This window comes from Chanodichthys erythropterus, chromosome 3, assembly GCF_024489055.1.
Source record: "Chanodichthys erythropterus isolate Z2021 chromosome 3, ASM2448905v1, whole genome shotgun sequence".
Lineage (NCBI taxonomy): Eukaryota > Metazoa > Chordata > Actinopteri > Cypriniformes > Xenocyprididae > Chanodichthys > Chanodichthys erythropterus.
This window is the reverse complement of record NC_090223.1, coordinates 47,831,455-47,858,286: the sequence shown is the minus strand read 5'-3', so window position 1 is coordinate 47,858,286 and position 26,832 is coordinate 47,831,455. Positions and strand designations below refer to the sequence as shown.

The window sequence follows — 26,832 nt, the reverse complement described above, 5'->3', positions numbered from 1 at the left end:
AACAGAGCAGAGCTTGTGACCTCTGCAGTACGGTTTGTAGTTTCTTACTGATCAAACAGAAACTGCAGAATCTTTCACTTATTTTGGACTGAATTCTTTGGAATGTTTTTTAACATAAATATGTGAACTGGGACTGTAGTGCACTCTTATTTTCTGCTATAAGCATTGTCAAATTAGCCAAAATATACAATAAATATATGAGATACTGTTCAAAAGTCTGGGTCGGGTCAGGTTTTTTAAATGTTTTTTTAATTATATGTGTTTTATATAATCCCCCAGTCTTCAGTGTCACATGATTGTTCAGAAATCATTCTAAAATGCTGATTTGGTGCTCAAGAAAAAAAAAAATCTTATGATCAATGTTTAAACAAATAAAAACGATTGTTTTTTATTTTAAGAAATAGATTCTTTGATGAATAGAAAGTTCAAAAGAACAGCATTTGTTTGAAATATTTTGTAATGTTACACTCTAAAAAATGCTGGGTTAAAAACAACCCAAGTTGGGTTGAAAATGGACAAACCCAGCGATTGGGTTGGGTTAAATGTTTGCCCAAACATGATTTTTATCTATTTTTGGGTTCATTTCAGCCATATTTTAATTTTTAAAGAATAGTTGGCAAACATTTAACTCAACCGCTAGATTAAATGTTCGGAAATGCTGGGTTTGTCCATTTTCAACTCAGCGTATAAATGTTTTTAGAGTGTATAAATGTCTTACCGTTATTTTTGATTCAGCATCCTTTTTGAATAATAAAAAAAATTAAATTCTTACTTTTCCCAAACTTTTGAAACTGTAGTGTAAATATTACTTTTTCCCCTTTTTGCCTGAGTTTCTTTCCCTGTTTCTTCCATCTTACCAAACAGCATGTAACAGCTGCCCAAGAGCTTTTGTTGAGTCCTCAGCTACACTGTTGCTAATTTATGCATTTCAGAATGATCTCTGGCATTTTTATCGTCACTAAATCCGACACTTCCGTTGTCTTCCCGTTTCACTTTGCACCAGAACATCTGTTCTTAAACCAGCACAGCAATCGGCTGCAACCCTCCCACTGTGGCTTATCCTCACAAACATGGGCCCCCTGGCTGAGCCAGTCACTGGAAGCTGAGGTATAAATGCTCTCCGACAGGGCTGCTTCTCCCTCGGTGCTCTGCAGAGGTCAGCACTTCAGTTCACGCTCGGAAACACACCACTGTGTGTCACTGTACCGGACAGGATAAACGCATTAATGGGTGGCTGCAAAGGATGAAAGCTGCCTGTGTTGTGTGTAAGGGGAAGACACTAGATAGGACAGATTAGCATTAGCCATGTATGGTAGAGAGGCGGGCCACATAAGGGAATGTGTTCTTCTGACCTGTTTGACTGTTTGAGAGTTAATGATTATAGCAGACTAAGCGTGGCCAATACAGAAAAAAGGCAGTGAAGAAGACATTCAGGTGAAGAAATTCATTTTCGCGAAACAGTAATGGATAACAGAACTGTCGAAAGCAACGTGCGTTCTATTGATTATCTTTTGTTTTCATCTTTAAAAGCATGAACAGATGTCAGAAAACGTCTGGCATTGCTCCAGTGAATGATTGGCTTTTGCCTTCTTTGTCTCAGTCATAAACCAAGAGGAAGTCTGTTGGTTTTGTCCTTGGAAAAACGTCCTGTCTTTACTGTAAAAACTCACCCTCTGGCTGATTTTGACTGTGGAAAGAGCATTCTCTCATATTGATTCAAATGTCCCCTAGTCTTAACAGAATCTGCCCGGTGACATTGTGTGCCCATTGTGACACTATATGCATGAATGTCACAAAGTCTGGGTCGTATTTTTATCCAAAATGAAAAGAAAATATATATAGTCAGTGTGATTATATGTGTATTAAATTCTGTCTTTCTTTCTGTCTGTCGAAAAATCATATTTTATCTCATTTAATGAATCATTTATCAAAACGAAGCTTTAGGACTTAAAGGCCCACTGAAGTGGGGACATATCAAACAGCTCCTCCCCTTTTGTAAAATAGGCAATAGTGTTTTGTTTACATCATAACTCGGCCAGAGCCGTTGAACGTGGAAAACCTCAGTTTCCTTATCTCTAATGTTTCTCCTCCTTTTCCCCTTCATTTTACTTTAAAATATAGCATTCTGTGCAGAATTTAAATGGGTCTGATTCATTTTGTGGTCTGTGCCAACTCGCGGATATGATCCGCCCTGTGCTCTCGGGTCCAGGGCATCCAAGATGTAGGTGACTTTGTTTCTTCAGTAGAACACAAATGATGATTTTTAGCTCCAACTGTTGCCGTCTGTCATTCAAATAATGGGAGTGAATGGGAACTCGAACAGTAAGAGTCGAAAAAACATACATAGACAAATCCAAATTAAACCCTGCGGCTCGTGATGACACATTGATGTCCTAAGACACGAACCGATCGGTTTGTGTGAGAAACCGAACAGTATTTATATAATTTTTACCTCTAAGACACCATTATGTCCAACTGTGTTCAGCACTCGCTTAGTGAGGTCTGATCGCGGAAGTGACAGCGGAAGTGATCTCTCGCGCATATACTTCAATGAGTGCTAGACATCACTTCCACTGTCAGAGCGCGATCAGACCTCACTAAGCGAGTGTGCATGTTTTTTCGACTCTTATTGTTCGAGTTCCCATTCACTCGCATTATTTGACTGACAGACGGCAACGTTAAAAATCATCATTTGTGTTCTACTGAAGAAACAAAGTCATCTACATCTTGGATGCGCTGGCGGTAAGCAGATAAACATCAAATTTTCATTTTTGGGTGAACTATCACTTTAATTTATTTTCGACTGAAGAAAGAAAGACATGAACATCTTGGATAACATGGGGGTGAGTAAATTATCAGGAAAATTTTATTTGAAAGTGGACTAATCCTTTAAGGCTAACATATTCATGCTAAAAGCTAAAAAAACTTCAATTTTGATTTAATTTGATTACATTACTGATGTGTATATTGAGACAAAACAATGCCACTGACATTTTAAGATATGTCAGTGCAATTTGCTTTCAGTTAAGACGGCGCAATAATGCATTTTAGTTTATAGTCAGGGACTAGGCTTAAGCCTTTTCTATGAAACCGGTGGTACGTTTTTAGTGCAAAGAAATTACTGTATTTTTTGTTTATTAAATTCAGCATCAATGTAATTATTTATACTTTGTATTATTATTATTATACAAAATATGACTTATATTGACCTAAATTGAAAATTGAAAATATTGAAAATATTTCCTATATTGACCAGACTGACACTCTCAGTGGTTTTGGGTAGTAAACATCCCTTGGTTGAAGTGCAGAGAGTAGTTAATGGCTTAACCCTCTTATCACAGCTAAGGTGCTCTCCGTGACTGAGCTGATAATGTAGTTGGGTTGTTTTTAATGGGCTTGGTCACAAGCGGCCTCACTTTAATGGGCTGGGAGGATGAAGAACAGCACTCATCATCTCTGTCCGCTGTAGATTATTGTTTCTATTACATCCTCTAGGATGTTGTTGTTATCAGACCCTGTCAGTGTAAGGAAGATGAGTTTGCAATAAGGGAACTAAATGATGATAACAAAATATTAGTAGTTGATACCAATAATAGTGTCATGATTCTTTATTGAAATTTCAATACCACCGGAAATTATATGATATGATGTGATATTATTATTATTATTATTATTATTAGTCCAAACTGATTTAATTTTAACTGAATACGTCACCAAAATGGCCAGTTTGACCAAGATGCAGACACGCAGACGGTCTTCATTCAGCATCATTTTGACTTTTAGTAGAAATTTGGTACCAAGGTTCCAATATTGTTGACAAGTACCCTCGTTGTGAGTATTCTTCGCACACACACACATAAACACATGCACTGAGTTTGGATTTGCAGTCCCTATTGAGCTGTTCTGCAGCACTGCCCTGTATCCTGTCACACATGAGTCATACTGCAATATATCAACGAGAGAGGGAGAGAAGAGGAGGGAGGGGAACAATATTGCTGCAACACTTAAAAGGAGAAAAGAAACAACAGGAAGTCAGTGCTGAATATTGATCCATTTCTTGGTGCTTAATTGCACAGTGCTTCAACATTGCATTATGCAGCAAAACACAATGCTCATGCATGTAAATCATGGCACAATTTTCTTTTAGTCATTCACTTTGTGTACTGTATCTCTTTCTTGAGTGTCACCCACACTTGTGCAGAAAACAAAAACATTTCTTATATCTTTAATAGAGACTCTTATGTCCTGTACCATTAGGTCTTGCTTTCTTGAACTGTTCTGAATGTTACTAGACAGCGTTATTACATTAAGCGCATTAGACCAGTATTCGTAATGACAGCTGGGTTTTCTCAGTGCTCTGACAGTCCTGTTTGTTTCCTCTGATTCGTTCAGAGTGCCCACTTGGAGTTGATAGATGCCTTAATGGCAGTGGGTGCCATGGAGACGGTGAGCACAGTCTTGGCGAGTGGCGGATCGGAGCTGCTGGGTACAGATGCAACCTGGGACAGAGCCTTGCTTTACTGGGTGAACACAGTGAGTCTTGTAAAGAACCACAGCTACCTCTAGTAAAAAAGTAATGTGTTTAAAATACAGGTAACAGTTTACAATAAGGTTCATTAGTTAACATTAGTTAATGTATTATCTAACATGAATTAACCATCAGCAATACATTTGTTACTGTATTTTCTAATCTTCATTAACGTTAATTAATGAAAATACAGCTGTTCATTGTTTGTTCATGTTAGTTCACAGTGCATTAACTGTTAACAAGATTGTAAATATATTAGTAAATGTTAATTTACATTAACAAAGATGAATAAATGCTGTATAAGTGCAGTTCATTATTAGTTCATGTTAACTAATGAAGTTAACTAATGAACCTTATTGTAAAGTGTTACCAAAATACATATACTTCAAATCTATTAACACATTTTCTGACATATCACTTGAGAATTAGGCCTACTGATTTATAAACTTTATTTTGAGTACTACTTGTTCACAATGCACATTTCTTAATATTAAGGCTAAAATGTGTTTTAATGTCACTACTGATGAGGATTGTATGACATTTAAATAATAACTGTTTTTAAATGCAAGACATAAAAGTGTACCCTAAAGTATACTTGCAATAGTTCCACTTTAGCCCAAACAAGCATACTAAGTATATTTTTATTTGGACTTCAGCACTACTTCCAGACAATTAAAGTGCATTAAGTACAAATGAGTTGTTTTAATTTAGCAGACTTTAAGTATACCAGTTTACTATACTAAAAGTACAATTGCAGGATATTTTTATTAAGTATTATTAAGTACATATGTCAGTGTATTTGTAGTATACTTAGTGCAAAATAAATGGATTTCAAATACATTTTAGTATATTTATTTTTCACTAGGAACATCATTTCTTGAAGATTAAACAACTCTCATAAACTCAAATTAGCCCATAGACCAATCTAAAACGGTCATTCACAATGTTTAAAAGAATATATTTTTTAAAAAAAGTGTACCCTCATCAATTACTTAATAATTTACTCAGTCACACTCATGTTGTTCCAAACCTCCATGACTGACTTCTGTGGAGCACAAAAGAAGATGTTTACCATGATATGCAACAATCCAATTTTTAAGCAGGGGAACATTGTTATGTCTCTAAGTCTCTTTCAAACTAAGCGATCACATTGCTTCAGAAACTTTTATACTACTTTTATAGTGCATTTTTGTCCTTTTGGATATTAAGAGCTCTTTCCCCTTTCACTTTCATTGTATGGAAAAACACCTTGAATATTCTATTGAACTCGTGTTCCATAGAGGAAAGATAGTCAAACAGGTTTGGAGCAAAATGAATGAGTAAATAGCAGAATTTTCATTTTGGAGTGAATTATACCTGTAGCATATATATTTCCCTGTTTACATGTACTTGCTAACCCATAATACAGTACACAATATTACTGGTCCTAAAATAGAACCCTGTTGAACGCCTTCACAAAAGACTCTGTGGGTGTGGTCTTCAGCAAATAAAGTCATATGGACTACTTTGATTTTTACTTTTGATGTCATTTCATTGTCATAACATGTTTTTGTTTTGCTCTTGTGCAGCTGAATCAAAAATTGAAGGAACAAACAGAAGGTACACAAAATGATGCATCTCAGCCTAGTACTGAACCACAGCCTGTTCAGCCTTCGGTAAGAAACACTCATAAACAAACATTCAGACTAGCTCACAAAAAGCTCAAAGGGCACTTGTGTACGATAACTTGACCCCTACGCCTCTACAAAAACAGTCACTCATTTCCTTAGCAGCACTATCTTTTTCCTCAAGGTCTGCTTTGCTGTCTAAATACCTATCCTATCCTCCTGGTTCTTCTCACTTCTTCTCCTGCCTCTTTCTCTTCTCATGTTCCTTCACTTCTTTCTGACAGTGTCCCACCCGCTGGTACTGGAAACTTGTTCCTGTAAGTCTCTCTCTCTCGTCTACCATTCCACCCTACTTTCCTCCATTTTCCTGTCCTAAATCCATATAATGCTGTCCTATTTCGCCCCCTGCTGACTGCTAAGGTTACATAGATGGAATTTGATTCCTTTCACCTGCTTGGGCAATTGCTTTAAATCAGGTCTCTATTTTAGGATCCCCGATCTTATAACATGGACAAAAATTACGTATGCTGATATTGTCAAATATTGAATGAACCACAAAGTCAAAGGCAGTATCAGATTATTACCAGATTAAAAGAGTTGTATTCGTTGTCTCAACATCCTGCATCATCATTTGCATTACAAAAAATAAACCAGATATAAACATGGCATGACATGTAAATTGTAGGTTAGGGTACCATAGTATTTGGTGGTTAAGTGAATATAGTGTGTCTTTGTAATATTAGTGCACTTATCTGCTAGTGTATGTTGTGTGTATAAAGTAGAAAAGGTCTCTATTGATGTATCAGGTGTTGGCTGTTCACACAGCTGCCTCTGTTCTTTGCTTTGACCTGTTGAAGACTAAGTCTCTTGAGTGTTTGCTGTCCCACTTCCCATTAACAACGTCCTTGCTGTTCACTTTTACTACATTTTGTCTTCATGCGCTGTTTGCATGGATTCTTTCAGGGTTTTTTTGGGCTGTGTTTTTTTTCTTTTAAACATTTATTGCCGTCTCTTATTGTCATTTGTATGCATTTTTCATTTAGTGTTTGTATCTTGGGTATCGACATGATTCCATCTTTTTGCAGTTGCATAAAATGGATAACAGATTTGTAATAGTGTTCTGTTACTGTTTAACAAATGCATTGTCGGAGAAGAATGAACTATTTCACAATAACACTGTTTAACAACAAGCAACCTAGCACTTTCTCCATTATTGCAATTCAACCAAATATTTTTCTTGTTCAGATCCGGTACAGGAAGGACAGGATGCAGTCTAAGCTCAAACCTTGTTTTCCTGTGGTGAATGAAGTGAAGGATCTCTCAAACGGATGTGCCATTGCTGCTGTTATTCACTATTACTGTCCTGGTCTACTGAGATTAGAGGGTACGGTCACATCTCAGATCTGCATCTGTCACTGAATAGAGGAGTAAGACATTTATTTCAGTTCCTTGTCTTTTCAGATGTATGTATGAAGGACTCCATGTCTGTGGCTGACAGCCTGTACAACCTACAGCTGATTCGAGAGTTCTGTGACAGCTGTTTGAAGAGCTGCTGCCCTCTAGTGTTGGAGGATTTACTCTACAGCCCAGCAAACCTAAAGGTATAAAGAAATCTAAATTAAAACATGATGAGGAGAGGGAATCTGGATAGTGTAGTACAGTTAGTAAAATAAGGACAGAAAATGTACTGTGCTGATTATGTTATAGAATGCGCTTTTTTAGTATACAGTAGGTTAGTGCACCAAAAATCGTGTAGTGCTGCACAATTAAAGGAACACTCCACTTTTTTTGAAAATAGGCTCATTTTCCAACTCCCCTAGAGTTAAACAGTTGAGTTTTACCGTTTTCTAATCCATTCAGCCGATCTCCGGTTCTGGTGGTACCACTTTTAGCATAGCTTAGCATAGTTCATTGAATCTGATTAGACCGTTAGCATCGCGCTTAAAAATGACCAAAGAGTTTTGATATTTTTCCTATTTAAAACTTGACTCTTCTGTAGTTAAATCGTGTACTAAGACCGACGGAAAATAAAAAGTTGCGATTTTCTAGGCTGATATGGCTAGGAACTATACTCTCATTCTGGTGTAATAATCAAGGAACTTTGCTGCCGTTCCATGGCTGCAGCAGTGCAATGATATTACGCAGCGCCCGTGAGCCCCTGCTTGCACAGGGAACGTGCCTTGCAACCATGGAGACGTTTGTGAGAGACGCTGCGTAATATCATTGTGCCTGCTGCAGCCATGATACGGCAGCAAAGTTCCTTGATTATTATTAAAGATAGTATGCAAATTGGGATTTACTCAGAAAATTTGGTTCATCACCCCCATTAATGTTCAAAGACAATGCGGATAGACTAGATGAGACTCTTCATGCTAATTTAAAAGTCTGCATTCCTGAGGTATTTTTATATGCAATTTTTTTCTCTCTCTCTCGCTCTCTCTAGACAAACATACTAAGCTTTCTGGCAGAGCTCTTGTATTGGTTTGAGGTCTCAAAGCCAGAGTTTGTTCAGCCCCTGCAAGACACAGAGCCGACTGGTAAGTGTACATCTCGAATCTCAATGAATGTTTTTTTCACTATAACTTTTAGATTTAGATTATTCTGTGACAGTCTGTTATAAAAGGATGTGTAAGATAAAGTATTGTTCTATTCTTTTAGAAACCATTAATGGCAATAGTGGGTCCAGCAACAGGTAAAACAGGTTTTTTTTCTTCTTCTTTTCATTTTTTTTTGTATAAAAGCTATATTTATAATTTGACATCCTAAACTGTAGGAGTTGCCTCTAAGAATACACAAAATTATACCCTATCATATTTTATAATGATTTTATAATTTTCAGTGTTTTTAAAAATGTCCACTAAAATGAACCTTCATAAAATCAAAGCCGAAACTTAACATGGTTCATTGTCTTTTATGTGTCAGTGGTTCTCCCTCAATCTTCAAAAAGCCTTTCCTGCCCATCTCTTCCCCTGTGACTGCAGCAACAGGTGAGGAAAACACAGTCTCTGTGTCCCAAGTCATCAGCTGCCATTATGTGTCTGTTCCGTTCTTTGTATTGTATACATGTACACGCTGTGTTTATTCTCGTTCATCAATCACATGGTCTGTGTTTGCATGTTGTATTTGTTACCTAGTCATGTGTATGTTGTCTCTATGATCAGGATCTCTGACTCAGTCTACCTCAATGTCTCATGTAGAGGCAGCAGGACGAACATGGACTAAGAAACCCCTTAGGTAAGGTACCTCAATGTCGTTTTATGCATTTCACTTTTCTTAATCATTTTCTTTTCTTAATCATTTCTGGATTTCTGCATTAATCCTCTTCATGACTTCTCTTCAGCCGTCCACTGTCCTCTGCTGTGTCCTTCAGTATCCCTTTTGGTCTGGACAGTGATGTTGACATTGTGATGGGAAACCCTGTTATAACTCGATCTGTCAGCTCGGACAATCTCAACCCTACTGGTCAATCCATGACACGTGTCCCCTACACACCTCCAGAGGACCTCAGCCACTTCCTGAGTAAGCCCACTGGGCCCAATGGCCCTCAAAGAGCTTCCTGGGCCACTCGGACTCGTCCAATGCTAGCTGAGGAGAACGGCATTGATGAGAGTGAGACAGGAGAGCTACCAACAATTGAAGAGGCACTGCAGATCATTCACAATGAAGAGAAGATGGAACCTCGTCTTCACCCTGATGGGGCACCTGATGGTTTCTTTCTGCATTCACCAGATGATCCAGCAAACGCTAGACACAATGGCAGCCCAGCGACTCTCAGCTCTTCAGCCCCATCTCGCTCAGGAATGCTCTACCACCGATCTTCAGGAGTCCCACCAGAGCCCAGCCGCACCAGACACCCCTCAGAAGGATCCAGAGATGACGACTCCGTGTTAAGAGATGGAAGCGTAGATTCTGATGCCTCGGAAGATCTTCCAAAAACCCACTCCACCCCTGCCACACCCGCTTCGGGCCCTCACATATCTCGATCACGTGGTGAAGAGACACCTGATAGCGGTGTGAAGATGACCAATTTCGCTGAACGGAAGAAGAAACTGGTTCCAGAGCAGGTACGAACCAATGAGCCACAGGTCCCACAACTGACTACATGGGCAAAGAAATCAGAGGAGAGTCCTAGTAAGAGTCCTGCTCTCAGCACTGAAATGTCAGAACTGGGGGCGAGGCTGGAGGAGAAACGGAAGGCCATTGAGGCTCAAAAGAAGCGTATTGAAGCCATCTTTGCCAAACACCGGCAACGGCTGGGAAAAAGTGCCTTCCTACAGTTAAAGAAGGAGCAGGAGGATGGGGATGGTGAGGAAGGACGTCAGGGGGAGGCTGGCACCTCGTCCATAGAAGATGACCTCAGCCGTTTGGCGCTGGAGGAGAAACTGGCACGCTTGGAGAGAGAGGAGCAGCAGGAGGAGCAACAGGAGGCACAGTTGAAAAAGAGGCCTTCAATAGAAGAAGAGGGAAATATCAAGCCCATTGTCCAGCAGGACATTCCAATAGAGAAAGACCGATCTGGAGTAGGAATTCCTGGAGGGAAAGGCACGGCCCCACTGGGTGATTACAACAATGCTGTATCTAAACTAAGCGCTGCTCTCAATTCTCTACAAAGTGATATGCAGCGCCTCTCGGAGCAGCAGAACCAGCTGATGAAGAAGAAGGCAGCTCCTAACAACCAAACTTGGGTCATCCCACCCACCTCCAAACCCTCAACAACTGCACCTTCTCGTTTGTCAAGAGAGTCCAATCGTGACCTGCCCTCTACCTCCTCCTCTCCTTCCCCATCTCGCAAGATGTCAAGTCAAACTGCTCCCCCAAAATCGCCTGCATCCCACCGTAGGGCACAGTCTGCACCTCCGAAGAGCCCCAAACTGCCTCACCACCCTCGCCCTGCAGAGCTCAAGACGCCCATTTCCACACGAGTCATAACTGCCCCTCAAAATGTGGACAGCATTCCTCACTTACGAAGAGTGTCTCCATGGCAATACAGGGACCAGAACTCGTCCACTTTCAACATAGGTACACCCACTCAGAGTGAGTCCCGCTCAGCTTCATCCCTGTCCAGACCAGAGGACAACTTCTCAGACACCGGTTCCAGTGAGGACCATACAATCTTCAGTATGGAACTGGAGGGTGGATCGTCACAAGTTTTGCCCCATAAGGAGCGTCAGGGTGGTGGCAGCAGCTCGGGCGCTCCTTCCGAGTGCTCTTTTGAGAGTGACATTCCTGCAGCGGGTTTCAACGGCAAGCGCAGTAGTCTTATCGAGATTTCACTGTCCTCTCTCAAAGCATTAGAGGGTGAAGATGCAGATCAGAGCCAGGATATCTTCTCAGACTCGATGAGCGACCAAACAGAGCCAGAAATGAGGGGTGGAGTTGGATTCTTCTTCAAGGTTAGGGGAGAAGCAAATGTAAAATTGGAGATGGTTAGCCTAAAAGGTGTTGCATTCATTTAACTGTCTGAAACTGTCTCTGTAGCAGGATGAAGCCCGACCCGAGGATGAGATGGAGAAGAGAAGAGCTGCATTACTTGAGAAACAACAAAAGAGAGCAGAAGAGATAAAGAGACGAAGACAGGAGCAAGAAAGAGAGAGGGGAGCAAGGTGAGGCTTAAAACAGAAGCTTTGGAAAGTGACAGTGATGTGTGGTATGAATGATACCACAAATCAGGAAACTTATTGAGGAGATGTGTGATTTTACTTTCTAAGAGATTAGCCTTGTTGGATGATAAAACCATACTTTTAAAGGAGGGGGTCTAAGCCATACGTGGAAATAATGCCAAGCTGAAACAAACACCTTAGGAAAAACCCTTAGTTATAACAGTGTTATAACCTTATAATAGCATTATAATAGCATGAAGAATATTACCAATAAGTGTTTTCTAGGGGTGTAACGGTTCTCTGTAAAAAATCGAAACATACTGTTCTCCATCCACGGTTCGGCATGCACTTGCACCGCGGTTCATCACAAATCTGGCGATAAATAAACATCTATATTGTATGTTAAAAATAAATAAAACACAGATATAGTTAGGATAACTTCGATGGATACGCATTCTGGCTTCCCCTAAACTGTGAGGGCCGTATGCTCTTTGACCTGTCATTTATGCCATCATTACCCAGGTGTTGATAGTGCGCGAGCACAGTTGAGACATGAACAGCACACGCTGCTATCTGTGTATAAACTAAACTCATTTAAGCCATGGCAATTTAAACATTCAAGCACAAGACAAAGAGAACTTGCGTATTCGCCGTGGGAAGATTTGTGTGTGCACTAAACCGAAGCGCTCACGCGGAAAGCAGAGTCTCAGACAGCTAGCAAATACTGAGTTCTCTTTCAAGTCTTGTGAAATCATTCACTGCTCTTGACTGAATAGCTTTTGTAACTTTAATAATGATTCATCTTTGTTTAATTTATACATTAGATTATTTGCAATGGGGTTTTACATTTGATTACTTTACTCAGTTTCTGTACCTGAAAACTACTGTTTTATACCTAAATAAATAACATGAAAACTGTTTATTTTGTTTATTTTATCTTTAGCTCTGTTGTATTTATTTGTGCTGTTGCTTATACTTTGATTATTTGTTCTTATTTTTATTTGACTGTAGTCCATTTTTCCTGAATATAGCACATACCAAACCATACTGAAACCATATCCCTAAAACGGTGATACAAACCGAAATGTGAGTAATCTGAACCGTTACACCCCGAGTGTTTACATCAATACTGGAAGCAGCAAATCACTTGACTTGGGGTGGTCTCATTTAACTTTGGTTAGTAACTTCCCTAGCAACAACCCAGAATAACCTACTGCATAGTAGCGCATGGAAAGCCACTCAGAACACCTTAGCAACTGCATAGAAATTTCCTGGCCACCACCCACTAGCAATGTGGTGGTAAGTTTTGTTTAGGCAACAAAAGAACAATTTTGCATTCCTTCTCAAACAAGCACACTTAATATATGCTAATCCCTTTTCAACATTGTACCTTTATTAATGTAGCAGCAGGTCGTCTTCAGTGGATAGGTCCCATAAAGGAGAGGAGAGACCCAAAACTCCTTCTACTCCTCCGCCTCCCCGCACCCCTCCACCAGATGGCACTCCTCAGCGGCGTGGAGACTTCACCCGCCAGGAATATGAACGGCGACATCAGCTGAAAATAATGGAGGATCTTGATAAAGTCCTCCGTCAGAAACCCACTACTGTCAGAGGCGTCAAAAAGCAGAGGCCCAAAACGGTGTTCAGAGACGACTCCGACCTCTCCCGCAGCCCTGCCAAAGGGTTTATTGGCAAGTCATTGGTCATCTGGAAGCTTATTTCCTTTCCATAGATATTGTAGGGAAACCATATATCGATACTCTTTTCTCTTTCAGGTTCTAGACTAAATAAAGTTTACTCCCATTCAACAATGAATCTGTCCTCTATGGCCAATGATAATGGGACGCTAACTGTCAGAAAATCTCCAAGGTAAATCAGATTTTTTTTTTTTATATATATATATATATATATATATATATATATATATATATATATATATATATATATATATATATATATATATATATATATATATTCTGATTGAGAAAACATCTGCTCCTCATTTCTGACCTCATCTCTGAACATTTATTCCTTTCCACAGTCGTTCTCATTCACCATCCAGACTGCTATCTCCAGGCCGTCTTGCCGCACAGAATGGGGAATGGGAAAATGCGTCTACTATTTCGTCTCCAGCCTCCATCCCAGAATACACTGGTAAACTATAAAAATTATATGATTTGCAGTATTAAGGTGCCCTAAGGTAAGGTATTTGACCAACCTCTAGTATTAAATTTAGTGAGCTACCCGTGGTTGAAAAACTCTTACATAAACTTGAATATACTTGGAGAGGAGCTCTCTTAATGTGGGCCAATGAACAACCTAGTAACCACCTATCGATGTCTTAGCATTGTGGTTTGCGAGTTTTAATGGGCAAGCACCATGCACAGAAAACCAAGCTATTTTGAGTTTTAAGGTAATTTAGATTAGGTCATGTGATCATAAACTTGCTTTCTCTTGTTGAAGCATCTGTTTGTCATGACCACAAATCAAGCATTTCTAATACAATGACACTTCTGTTTCAGGACCTAAACTCTACAAGGAGCCAAGCTTCAAGTCCAATAAGTTCATTATCCATAATGCCATCTCACGCTGTTGTTTGGCAGGAAAGGTCAACGAACCGCAGAAAAACAAGATTGTAGAGGTGAGTAACCTATCAGTCAACATCTTTAGTGTACTCTGGGCTCTCATGACTCACTGCCGACAGCCAACACTTATTTGCATGATGCATTTGAATGTCTGATGTAATGGTCTCACTTTCTGTTCATTTGGGTTTATTTCTTGTCTGCGAAAGGAATTAGAGAAAAGCTCTGCAAACCATTTTCTCATCCTGTTCCGGGACGCCAGCTGTCAGTTCCGAGCGGTTTATACCATGAACCCCGAGACGGAGGAGATGGTTCGGCTCACAGGTATTGGCCCGCGGATTATCAGTCCCGCTATGGTGGAGTCGATCTACAAGTACAGCTCTGACCGTAAGCAGTTCACGGTCCTCCCGTCCAAGACCATGTCCATGAGTGTGGATGCCTTCACCATTCCAGGCCACCTATGGGAGCGCAAGCGCCCAGGAACTCCAAAGAAGCTCGGGACACCAAAATAAACCCTGCTGGAAATGCAACTACGCCTGAGCTGGCCCGGGTTTCTTTCCTGTCTCCGTCAGTGCCACAGGGAACATTGGAGTCCATTCCAGGAGAAAGAGTTGGATAACAAAAAAATAGGCCCTAATACAGAAAATCCTAAAACAAAGTGCCCTCAGAGGTGTATAGCTGGTAACAGTGCAAAGCCTCTCTGTGTAACTACAGGTCAAGTTACAAAGATCTATTCAGAAATCTCCATTGCCATTTTCTTCAGGTAACTCAAGTGAACTCAAAAGTCATATTTCGAAGAAAAGAGCCTGATTGATTTTCTAAGATCGTAGGAAAATTATTCTTGGCATTTAAATGTTAAAACTTTAGATGAATCTTCCAGTCTCATCAATGAAGTAAAATGAATGTCCCCCACAATAGAAAGAAAAAGATCCTAAAAAATGCTACTGTCCTTCAGCCCCTTCCCTTCTTTACCCAATGAACTGGATCCTTTGATGTGTAAAAGGATTCCCCGGTGAAATTGGATCTTTGCTCTTTGATGAATGTAGGGCACAAACCAACACAAGCCTTCTTATCGTCTGTTTATCGTCATCAGCCTCTCAGTCTTATGGGACTGAATGTAGAACTGTATTACAAAGGGGCACAGCCACTCACCTTTATGTCACGTCATAAAAAGTCCCATGCTGCTGTCCATTTCGAGTCTGTCTTGCTCTCTAATAAAACCGCCTTGTCCTTTCGCCTTCCTAAAGTCAGTCTAGACAACTGGATGTTTGTTTTCTTACTGCTTCGAACCTTATCTAACTGGATCCCTCAAGCTTTAGGAACTCAGGAGAGCATGTTAAAGACTCAAATATTTTTCCTTCCCATTTGCTTTAATTAAGAATGAATGAAAAAGCAAAAAGATGCCAGAACGTGCTGTTGATTTCCATTTAATGATTCTCAACAAAAAAAAAAAAAATGAAGGAAGTCTTTTTACTCTGTTTAGCTGTAACTGGAAAAATAATCAAGGCTGATTTACTATACTGTATATTTAAATGCTGTTTATTGCTGATTCTTTCATTTTTGACAATGATTTGTATATTGTGGAGATTTGTAAGCAATGAATAAGCTACCCTGCTGCTTCCCTACTAGAGCTGGATGTGTTGGTGTGAATGAGTGTGTGAGCGGGACGGGGGACAGAAAGAGACCGATGGCGAGAAACAATAAACACAAATCAATATCAAATCTCACTTATGTACCCAGAGCTGAGTGAACAAGTGCTATTGTTTGACTGACATGCAGCAGCAAATAGTGATATACCCGTAGTGAACACCAACAGATAGTGATATAAAACAAACACTAACAGAAAGTGATAAAAGGCAGATGAGCAGCCCTGGTGTCTGCAGCCTTAAATGGTTATTATGTTGTTTCTATGAATATGAGCATCTCCAAACTGTCTGACTTGGCCTTATTTGTTTCATGAATGGCTTGAGCTGTCTTTTTGTATAAAAGGGGCATTTAGTCTGTTTCTCTTCATCAAAGCACTAAATAACTGATTCAGTCAGGCCACTCTCTCCTGTCTTTGGAGAATCAGATGAAGTACTTTACAGATTTGCCGTAAAGTTGTACATATTTTTGTAAAGAGCAAAAAAAAAAAAAAAAAAAAAAAAATCATTTTTGAAATGGTTGATTAATATGTTTTTGTGTCAAATGAATGGGAGATGTGTATTTGTGTGTAGGTTGCATGTGTTTGACTGTTGGGTGAAACATGATGGTTTAATGTAACTGGATTCTGTGCAATTCTGTAGAATCTTAGGTCATCTAAGGTGTATTTATTGGGTAAGGATGAGCTAGTTTTTTTTTCTGTTTAGTCTCAGATTTTATTATTTATGTTCTGGCAAATGTGGTGATTCACTTGGTCATTTCCGAAAGCACATTAATGTTTTGTATTTTCCTTTTAATGTTTCCATGTTCATGTTGGTAGGTTTTGTTTTCTCCCAAATTATTTGATTATGGATCAATCCCAAGTGACAGGATTAGAAAAATAAACTTATTTTTATGTACTCTCAATTATTTCTCATCATCATCACTGATTTTACTTAAGTTCTATGAATTTTATACATTGCATCATTTTTTTTTTTTTTTTGCCATTTTTATATCATTTTTATTTTTTAGAATGAAATGTGTATTTGCATGTCCATATCCATGGTTTCTTGCCCAGTTCACACTGTTCCCATTCAAAAAGTGCATATCTGAAAGGGGGAGAATGTTACAAACAGTCCTGGTCAAATTTCATCACCACATAAAAAGTAAAAAGTCATTTTAAATTAGTAATGGATAAAAAAAAAAAAATTACTCTATACTTGTTTATACTCTCATTAATTCTCATTAAAGTAATTCTGTATTCTTAATTGTCATGAAAATGTTAGTTTTCTTTAGGCAATTTTTTTTTTTTTTTTTTTTTGTGAAATATGACCCGGACGTGTTCTTGATGGGCTTCATGAGCTTCAACCTTCTATAACTACAAACAAGACACATGATATCAGACCATGTTAATGTATAGAGACACTTTAATTAGAAACTCAATCTTGTAAACAATTAGGAACATTTTACACAATATGTTATAAGCCTCTGTGTCTCTAGAGAAGTTAGACAGTCATGGTTTTATGTTTTTTAGGTCGCAGTGTTTTTTTGTTTTTTTTTGACCGGACGTGATCTATAACTTAAAAGAGTATGTTTGTACATCTGACATCTCATACACCCATAATACCTGAAACTAGTTATTGTTCCTTTTCTTAAGTACATAGTGATATGGACATGAAATAAACTAGCATCTGGACTTGTTCAAAGCTCAAAATGATTAGACACCGTAGGTCATATATACGAAATCTTTTCCAATAACAAGCTTTGGTTTGGTTGTGTCTCATGTGTGCTTGGCATGAAGCATTTCAGTCAGCAGTGAGTTGCAGGGCAGATCTCCCAGCAGGTGGCGCTGATACAGATATTCCTCGACCTGCAGGCTGATGCTGCGCACCTCTGGCAGACGGAGCAGCAGCTGTCCAAACTTGTCAGAGTGACCTGGGTGGGTTTGCATAGTGTGGTCCATCAAAGCCCTGTTTACACGCTCTTGAGTTTGTTCTACCTGCCTTCGGTCCTGTACTGATTTAACATCTGCAAAACACAAGACCCTTAAAACTCTGGTCCAACAGGAATTGTTTAGATTAATGATTTGGGAATGAAAAGAAACCCACCCGGATTGAAGAGAACCAGATATTTGAGACACACAAACTCCTCTCTGTCCAGTTGCAGTGACCTAAGCTTGGAGACAAGGTCCTGGGCTCTGGATACTAAACTACTGAGAGTTACTCCAGCCTGACTGAGGATGGTCGAAACCTCTATCTGGTACATTAAAAACAAGTCAAATAAGTTGAAAGACAGTCAATAAACTGGGTATCTATGGTTTAGTGCTTCCCAATCCTGTTCATGGAGGCACACTAACAGTACACATTTTCCAACTCTTCCTAATTCCTAACACCTGATTCAACTGATCAGCATGTTAGTAGAGGATCCAAGACCTGAAATAGATCACTCAGATAAAAGAGACATCCAAAATGTGAACTGTTTGTCTGCCTCCAGGTGTAAAATAGGTGTTTTTACCTGTTGTCCAGTAATCAGACATATGCTGCCATCCCTTCCATATGCCACCTGCCTGCATAAGTGATCCAGGATAAGAAGCTCACTCCAGCAGCTTTGCAATAGTGCCATTTGATCCTCCACCTGCAAGAGATCAGGTACTCTAGTTATGCAGCAGTATACAATTGGTCCTCTACAGGCATTGCCTTATAAAAGAGTTACAAAGGTTAACCCCATCCATGCTGAAAATACAAGCATGTACATTGTTCTGGACCCAAGTCCTAACCTTGGGATGCTAGTAGACAGTTTTCAAGTGGAAGCTTTGCTGCTGGACAGCATGGCCATGCTGCTCCAGTTAGACCAGCATTTGACCTGCACTAACCAACTTAGAGCCTGTTTCCACCTGGTATTAAGATGTGTTTTGGCCGATCGGATCACAAGAAGACAAGGGAGACACATACCAGTTTACACCTGGAGTTTTAATCTGTCTCTTTTGTCCATTTTCAACCACTTTATCTCTTCGAAGGGAGGGTCTATAGGTTGGGTAAATGCATTTTTTTTTTCAGATCTTTTGATCTAAAGCACAAAATAAACCGAGACATTTTACACATGAACATGACCAGAGATGATGGAAAAAAACAGAGCAGCAGCTTTCGTTTCTGATCTGATAACCACAAGACCACGGCAAACTCTGTGGGTGTGTGAGAAATAAGGAATGATGTGCTTGGTTTGTTTTTTGTCTTCAGACCAAACTTGGGTCTTCAGCTGACACAGTTTAAATCCCACCTGGCTAGTGCGCTTCCCATGATCTTTACGCATTAAGTCAGTAGGCAGAGAGTAGGTGGTCTTTTGTGGCTGTTTGAATGCATTCAACCCCATGAGCGTTTCCACTACGAAAGCAATCCGGATACCTCTGGAAGTGGTCGAAAGTGGACAAGATCAAAACATTTTAGACCCTGTTTACACCTGTATTTAGAGTCGTCCACATGTGATCTGATTGACCAAAATGCATTTTAATACCAGGTGTAAACAGGGCCTTAAACCAGGTTGGAACAGTGACTAAGATTTTTGCAATGTAGGACAAGTCCCTGGATCAACATATTTGTTGCCTCTGGAACAACATTCCTAACAACGAATCAAACTTTAGGGATGTGGAAAAGGGTTGAGTTAAGGTTAGACTGAAGCGTTTACACAGCAGGAACTTTCCCCATGAACTAGGGACTTTGGGGTGGCACTCTGTGTGTTTCGACCACAGGAACCAGGATCTAAATGAAGTTCCGGGTGAAAATTTCCCCCTCAGAATGTCCCTGCTAGTGAGGTAGTACTTTTTCAAAGTTCAGGAACTTTCGGGGGTGGGACTTGGGCGCTGAACATGCTGATTGGTTGAGTTCATGCAGAATTTTGATTGGTTGACTCCTCGCAACATTTTGTTTCAACCATCGTTTTTAAAAGTCTATTGTGTTGCGTTCAGTAAGAGTTGTTTGCTATGTGAATCATAAGCCACTTTTTTACCAAAATCATCCGGAACAATTTGTCCCAGGAACTTTTTTCCCCCAGACTTGTTGCTGTTTGCGTTTCCATCACGGTCTAAACCATGGTTAAGTCCAGTGACGTATAGGACTGTGCATGACTTTACAGTTCCAGCTGGATTTTGTCCTCTGCATATAAGCTTAATAAATCCTGAACCTCGTCTGTCCATTGGTCCATTGTTGATTCGAATAGCAAACAACTTACTGCACGCACCACAACAGACTTTTAAAAATGGTGGTTGAAATAAAATGCTGCGTGGAGTCAACCAATCAGCATGATCAGTGCCCAAGTCCCACCCCAAAAGTTCTGGAACTTTAAAAAAGTACTACCTAGTGAGCAGGGACTTTCTGAGGGGGAAAATTTTACCCAAAACTTCATTTAGACCCTGGTCACTGCAGTCAAATCTCACCATGTACCAAATCCCTAGTTCCTGCGGAAAGAGCCTGTGGTGGAAACGCAGCTATGGAGTTTAAAAAATATGGCCAAAGGACAGACAATGAGGTTCAGGCTTTATTAAGCTTCTGTTTTTAAAAGTTCCTGGGACAAATTGTTCCAAGTAATTTCTGTGGAAACGCGGAAACCTTTGAGTTGGGGTTAGAGATGTACACCATTCATATCATCCAAAATTTTTCCTTTGATTTTAGAGGGGTTATGGTATGATGAGTTTGGGGAATGGCTTGTTTCTTTGAGAAAAATATGCTTGAGGAAAAGTGTGTGTTCATGTGCAAACTATTCTACCTTAAGCTCCTTAAATAGTGTGCTGTTCCTTGCCCACTCCACCAGTCCAAACAAAGTCTGGTCAGCCATTTTGCACATGATGCTGAAGGTGTTGAGGCGGTCATGTTTTCCTCTGCAGGCTTGTTCTCTTTGGAGGCTTGCTAACACCCGCATGCAGAGCTGCTTCTCATCTGGCTCGGCTTGCAGGAGCTGATTTAGGAAGCAAGAACTAGGGGTTGGGGTTGAAGTGGGAGTCAAGCTCTGTGCTGGAGTTGGGGTCGAACTTGGAGTTGAGGTTGGTGTGAGTGTCGCAGTGGGTGTAGGTGCAGGTGTGGAAAGAACAGTTGGAGAGAGTGGAGCAGGGGGAGTCACAGAAGCAGGACTGTAGTTGAACGGGACCTCTCTTTTCTCTGGAGGGTATGTTTGGAAGCTTGGATAGCACAGTGTGTGAAAAGGTAAGGATGGATCAGACAGAGTCCGGTCTCTGGGCATGGTGCAGTCCAACAGCATGGGAAACTCGGACTGGTTCATACTGGGATGAAAGGGCTGAGGTGGGTGGTAATGATCAGAGCCGAGAGAAGCAGGGGAGGGGTTGAGGACATGAAAATCATGAGACACAGCAGGTACCAATGCTTGTGGTCCCTCAATTTTGATCCTGTAGGGGGCCATGTTTGCCTGGTGATAGGTCCCTCTTTGCTGTTTCAGCTGCCTGTCCCGTCGGTATAGAGGTCCAAACTTGTTTCTCCCACCTCTCATTCTGTCCGCACGTACAGCTGTGACAGGTGATTTTGCACATAAATAAATCACACATCATGATTTTCTAAAGGGTTCACAGCTATTCACATCATGAATTCTTAGACGGTTCTAAATCAGTAGCTGTATCTCATTTCGAAGGCTGTTCCCCTATGGAAGTTGCATTTGTCGACTTCGTATGGCATCGAGGATGTCTCTTTTCAGTAACTATTCTGAAATATTTATTCATTGTGAGGTGTAAATTAGCTACTGTAATTTCCGTCTTACTTTGGGATGTAATGGTTACTTTTCTAAAATGACGTTTAACAAATGCAACCTCCAAAATGTACACCCTTTGAAATGAGACACAATGAATTATTCCCATCCCTGTTCCTGGAGGTACAAAGTTTTTCCTTTGCATTTTTCGTGTACAGACAACAGCGTTATCAAAACGATCCCGGTTCCCACTGATCCCTGTAAATGACTAAAAATGCTGTCTTATTCATGCCAGGCCAGTAGTTGGCGATGTCATTTTGTAAAGAAACACTACACGCCTATACTTAACACATAACAAACATGTGCATAATGTCACCGTTTTCACAAATTTGTAGTTTACACAGAGATGCTAACCGTATCATTTTCAAAAACGTGCACTTTGAAACCTGTTTTCAAAGTTTTGCGTTTTCAGGCCGTTAACATGTCGGCCAAAATACATAAAACGTTTTCCGTTTTTAGTTGAAAATAGTGTCACACAACAGTAACAGTACACATTTTTCAACTCTTCCTAATCAAACACACCTGATTCAACTTTTCAGCTCATTAATAAAGACTCCAAGACCAGAAATGCATCAGATAAGAGAGACATCGAAAATGTGTACTGTTGTTGTGCCTCTGGGAATAGGGTTGGGATACACTTGCCCTAAATGATGAAACTGACACTTTTAAAAAATATAAAGAAATATTGACATTGCATAAAGATACTGACATATTAAAGTTGTGCAATTAAATTTTTTGCTTGTGTGCACATTACATTTTACCCTTACTGGGTCATTAAAGATTGCTATTGCAGTGGTTTATGGTTTCAAAGATAAGTGGAAACAGGATCAGAGCTATCTTTGAAAGCTAGCCATGAATATCTTTCCATATCTCACAGACAATAACTACATTTTTCCTTACACATCTAAGGATGTGAAAGCATAAGTCATCTACAAAACGTAATGATCATAGCGTGGTTTTGCAGCTATACTGTACCTTCTTTCTTCATGCCAACAGCTAGACATTTCTGAAAGCGACAGGAGGGACATCGTTTCCTCTGTGCCGGGTCCATGGGGCAGCACTGTGCATCTGCACACGTATACCGTTTGTTGTTCTGTACAGAGCGCTTAAAGAAGCCCTGGAGAGAATATTTGTCCTTACTGCTCAGGAATGATAAGGGTGTGGGGTTTATTTACTGAAAGCTACTGCTGCCTACTTGTCTCAGCCTTTCCGTTGCACTTACCTTACAGCTCTCGCAAGTGAGAAGACCATAGTGATATCCTGACACCCTGTCACCACACACAGGACAGCCCTCTTCTTGAGTTGCCTTACTGTCTGGGTCTGGCTTTAACTCATGAGCTATAGGATATCATATTAATTGTGAATGCCAATGGAAGTGTTAATGGTCCTTTTGTCCACTAAACACAAATGCAAGTCTTATATGTCACCTTCTAGAAATGGCAAATGAAAATCAAGAAGCCTACTGTAAGATGATTGTCTACAAGTGGGGTGTAAGGTTGAACAGTTTTATGACCATTCTATCAGATAAAACTGCTGGACAGTCTATTATATCTCAAATAGTCCTAGTCTCTTATCACTCGATTGATTAGACGCTGAGATATAATGCTTACATAAACCTTATACTTTAATATTTTTCAGTAGTCAAAAGAAATAAACTGACTTCTGAAAAGTACTTAGACTGAATGTAAATTTGATAAAGGAATTATCTGTTGAATGAAAGCATTACAAATCTTTACTTAAACGATTCAGGTCTTCAATATACATACTAAACATGACTAAACTAAACAAAATCAAAGCATATGTCATGAATATACTTGTGTACCTAAACAATCTGATTTATTCTTATGAAAAAGTGAATTAGTTGGTGATTTTAAATGATTCCCATATCTATTTAGCAATGGCTAAAGCCATTAAAGTGTCTCCGATCTGAATCTCTACTTACATGTTGACGGCCCCTCTTGTGACGCAAGGTCCTGTGTGTAATCGGCGGAGTGGAGGGCCATGGGCTGGGGGTGATCCAGGGGATAGTTTGAGATGTTCATGGTCCATAGGAGAGGGGCGGCATGGGTCACCGTAAGCAGTCATTCATAACTGTACGGGCCTCCTGGACTCAGAGCAGGACAGGGAGGAAAACAGGCACAGCCACAGGCTGTCAGAGATGGTGCCGTGTAAAGGCCCTCACTCGGACTTTGCTCCATGCTGAGGGTAATAAACCCGAGTCTGTCACACCTTACCAACATGCAAGACCTCATTCATGCTGGAAAGGTGCATGGGCATTGCATAGGGATACGCTATACTAAAATACTCATGGGCATCCATTCATGAAATTACCAAATAAGACTTTTATAATTTGTGTTTATCAGACCTGTGCAACTACAGAACCCACGTGGTTCCCAAGTGTTTTGTCAACTAGCATAGAAAGTTTGTTAAAGTCCATATATTTCTATTCAGTGGGGATAAATACATTTAAATTGGATTACTCTAATGCTTAAATGTGCGCATCAAAACAGAATATATTGTGTTTTGTTAACTAAAGTATCTCTTATCACTGAGTGACGTTCCATAACCTTTGGAATCAATTACAAAACAAGGAGCCGAATATGATGAAGAGAGCCGGTAAGTTCAGTGATGTGGATCTGATGTCAAAATCTATAAAATAGTTGAGGGTAGACAGACAGATTAACCTGAGTAATGAAAAAAAGACACATGCTGAGTCATAATCTTGATTGATTGTTGAACTGCAAATGCATTTCTTTTTAATGCACATAGTTGGTTGGTTCCACATATTTCACTATTATCTATCAAAATATTTGCAGCATACAGTGACATATTTACATTTGCCTTGAAATTTGAATCTTTTTGCTTACATTATTGAGAAAAAGTACACGTTTAAAACTGAAAATGTGGAAAAACGATCATTATGAAGGATCCGAGCAAGCTGCTTATTGGTTATCTTTTTTTTTTCTTTCTGTTTGGGAAATTGTGAAGTGTAGATACTAATCTAAAGATACCAAGCTTAGAAAGATGGTTACAAATCCCTCCCACAACCCAAGCAACTATGTTTACTTGTCACTAGGTGGCACTATAATACACAATTTAACTCTGTTGATTTTAATTTAAAAGCTTTATGTATAGGTAGTTAGACCGTTGCTTTTTTCTTTCTTTCTTATGAACCTTTTGAATCAGTTGAGCAATTTGATGTCTGAGAAAATAATCACAATTGAGCAATATGAGCTTTAATGGCTCATACAGCATGATATTGGACAATATGAAGCTCTTGCAGAGAAAAAAAAAAAAAAAAAATCACTTTTATTCAGAGGCCCAAACTGAGCAAAATTATGCAGTTTGGTGCAGATGTTGATCTTTATAGCTTATAACCATAAAGTAAGATGAAATTCTGATAGCTTTAAATCAATGAGATTTTTATTATAGTACAGCAGACTAAAATACATATAATCAGTTGTCACTTTATCTCCCAGTAATATGCCTCAATAAATGTGTAGTTTTCATTGTGTAGGGCATACAATATACTGCAATGCAAAACATATATGTACACATATGTGATGACTGAGAAATGTACAAATAAACATCTGTTGTATGTATCATATTTGATATGATTTTTCTAAAAAAAAAAAAAATGATGTCAAGTAAACCTAAATTGCTTCAGTCCAGTAAATGTCCATCTTCAAATACTAATAAAAATAGTTTTTCTTACATTCACTATAAAAATCATTTAAGATTTCACAGAAATAAATACACGTAAAACACGACTTGAATTATACTAAATTATACTAAAAGGGCTTTTACTTATATCAATCAGACGACAGAAGGCATGTGGTAGATTGTGTGTGACAGGTTTTTCATCAAAGTTTACATAATATTGATAATTTAGGACTAGCAATTCATATAACAAATATGATACAGTAAGCTTTATAGGTAGGGTGACCAGATTTCTCATGGTGGAATACGGGACGAGTGCGCAATATGACCATGATATAAGAAATTTTATTTCACTATATTATATATATATATATATATATATATATATATATATATATATATATATATATATATATATATATATATATATATATATATAATATATACACTGCCCTCCAAGAGTTTGAAAACACCCCTGGAAAAGTCTGGTTTTGGACGATATCAGCATAAATCCTTATAATTTTTTGGTGCAAATACATTACAGTAACTTGACATTATCCAGCAATAATAATTTTCATGTGTTCATTTCATTTCATTACATAATAATGGCAGTATATACATGTCAAAGTCAGACATGCCCCTTTGCCAGCTGTGATGCCTGGTTACTGGTTTAAACTTGGCCCAGGTTTGTAAAAGATTTTTGGGTCAGCACACCTTAATAGCTTCAACAATTGATTGCCAATTAAGTTTAGAATACAATGAAATAATTAGAACCCAGTTTAGGTCAGATAGCTGCTAATGCTGGTTTTTTTCTATGTATAAACTGTTTATGTAATAAAATGTGTTTTTATAATTTGTGTTGTCCCTTACCTGTGCAAAATTATCACAAATTAAAAAGGATTCATGCCAATATTGTCCAAAACCCCACTTTTCTAGGGTGTTTCTAAACTTTTGGAGGGCAGTGCAGATATAAATATTTGTTATATATTGTTACATAAAAAGAAATTTACAAACAAGTTACAAACAATACAACAAATACGACAGAGATTAAACTTGTTTTTTCACATTTGAATATACTGACAAATATTTAATTAGGCTACTGTCCCTTTAAGACCGAATCCATGGATGTAATATAGGCTACTGACACATTTCCTGTTTTTACCCACCTGTTTACGTCCACTTAACCGACTGTATTTACGTGAGATACTCCACACGATGGACATATTGAAAAACTATGTGTGCATTTGACCATTCAGGCGCGAGGAGAACTGATCGCGCGAAAGAGAGAGAGAGAGAGAGTGCGTGAGAGAGAGGCTTCTGGTCTGTGTTATTCAGCGTGATTCCGCCTATCCCGCCTTCACTAATCGATAACGAATTGTGATTGAATGGTAACTTTGTTCTATGACGAATTGATTAGGCTGTTCTTGTGTGACAGAACTCCATCACCCAGTTGAAAGATGAAATACGGGACAAAAATTTTTTTCTTAATA

At 39.2% G+C, this 26,832-nt stretch overlaps 2 protein-coding genes across 4 annotated transcripts in view; one reads left to right on the top strand and one right to left on the bottom strand.

The window, feature by feature from the left end:
- Positions 1-16,975, top strand: part of camsap3 (calmodulin regulated spectrin-associated protein family, member 3) — a 45,440-nt gene extending 28,465 nt beyond the window's left edge. Inside the window, exons 3-17 of one of the 3 annotated variants that reach the window (XM_067382586.1) lie at positions 4,393-4,533; positions 6,097-6,183; positions 7,381-7,519; positions 7,597-7,736; positions 8,579-8,672; positions 8,794-8,827; positions 9,058-9,122; positions 9,297-9,369; positions 9,476-11,528; positions 11,614-11,738; positions 13,143-13,426; positions 13,511-13,604; positions 13,777-13,889; positions 14,258-14,376; positions 14,527-16,975. In XM_067382586.1, coding sequence (XP_067238687.1) covers positions 4,393-4,533; positions 6,097-6,183; positions 7,381-7,519; positions 7,597-7,736; positions 8,579-8,672; positions 8,794-8,827; positions 9,058-9,122; positions 9,297-9,369; positions 9,476-11,528; positions 11,614-11,738; positions 13,143-13,426; positions 13,511-13,604; positions 13,777-13,889; positions 14,258-14,376; positions 14,527-14,829 — 3,864 coding nt within the window. In that variant the 3' untranslated portion in view covers positions 14,830-16,975. Of the gene's footprint in view, positions 1-4,392; positions 4,534-6,096; positions 6,184-7,380; positions 7,520-7,596; positions 7,737-8,578; positions 8,673-8,793; positions 8,828-9,057; positions 9,123-9,296; positions 9,370-9,475; positions 11,529-11,613; positions 11,739-13,139; positions 13,427-13,510; positions 13,605-13,776; positions 13,890-14,257; positions 14,377-14,526 lie in introns of all 3 variants that reach the window. The other 2 variants (XM_067382587.1, XM_067382585.1) reach the window with 2 other exon arrangements.
- A 379-nt stretch (positions 16,976-17,354) lies between these two features.
- Positions 17,355-23,844, bottom strand: nr5a5 (nuclear receptor subfamily 5, group A, member 5). The gene is made up of 7 exons (XM_067382582.1): positions 23,625-23,844; positions 22,905-23,020; positions 22,658-22,799; positions 20,696-21,447; positions 18,452-18,571; positions 18,046-18,193; positions 17,355-17,965 (listed from the first exon to the last, which is right to left on the bottom strand). Exons 1-7 carry the CDS (start codon positions 23,722-23,724, stop codon positions 17,718-17,720), a joined length of 1,626 nt encoding a protein of 541 aa, XP_067238683.1. The 5' UTR covers positions 23,725-23,844; the 3' UTR covers positions 17,355-17,717.
- Positions 23,845-26,832: the final 2,988 nt, after the last annotated feature.

Excerpts from the sequence above, each read along its gene's own strand:
- nr5a5 (XM_067382582.1), bottom strand. The coding sequence starts at position 23,724 with ATGAACATCTCAAACTATCCCCTGGATCACCCCCAGCCCATGGCCCTC. Across the intron at positions 23,021-23,624 it reads ACAAGAGGGGCCGTCAACAT|CTCATGAGTTAAAGCCAGAC; the intron begins GTAAGTAGAGAT and ends GATATCCTATAG. Across the intron at positions 17,966-18,045 it reads TCTGGTTCTCTTCAATCCGG|ATGTTAAATCAGTACAGGAC; the intron begins GTGGGTTTCTTT and ends TGTGTTTTGCAG.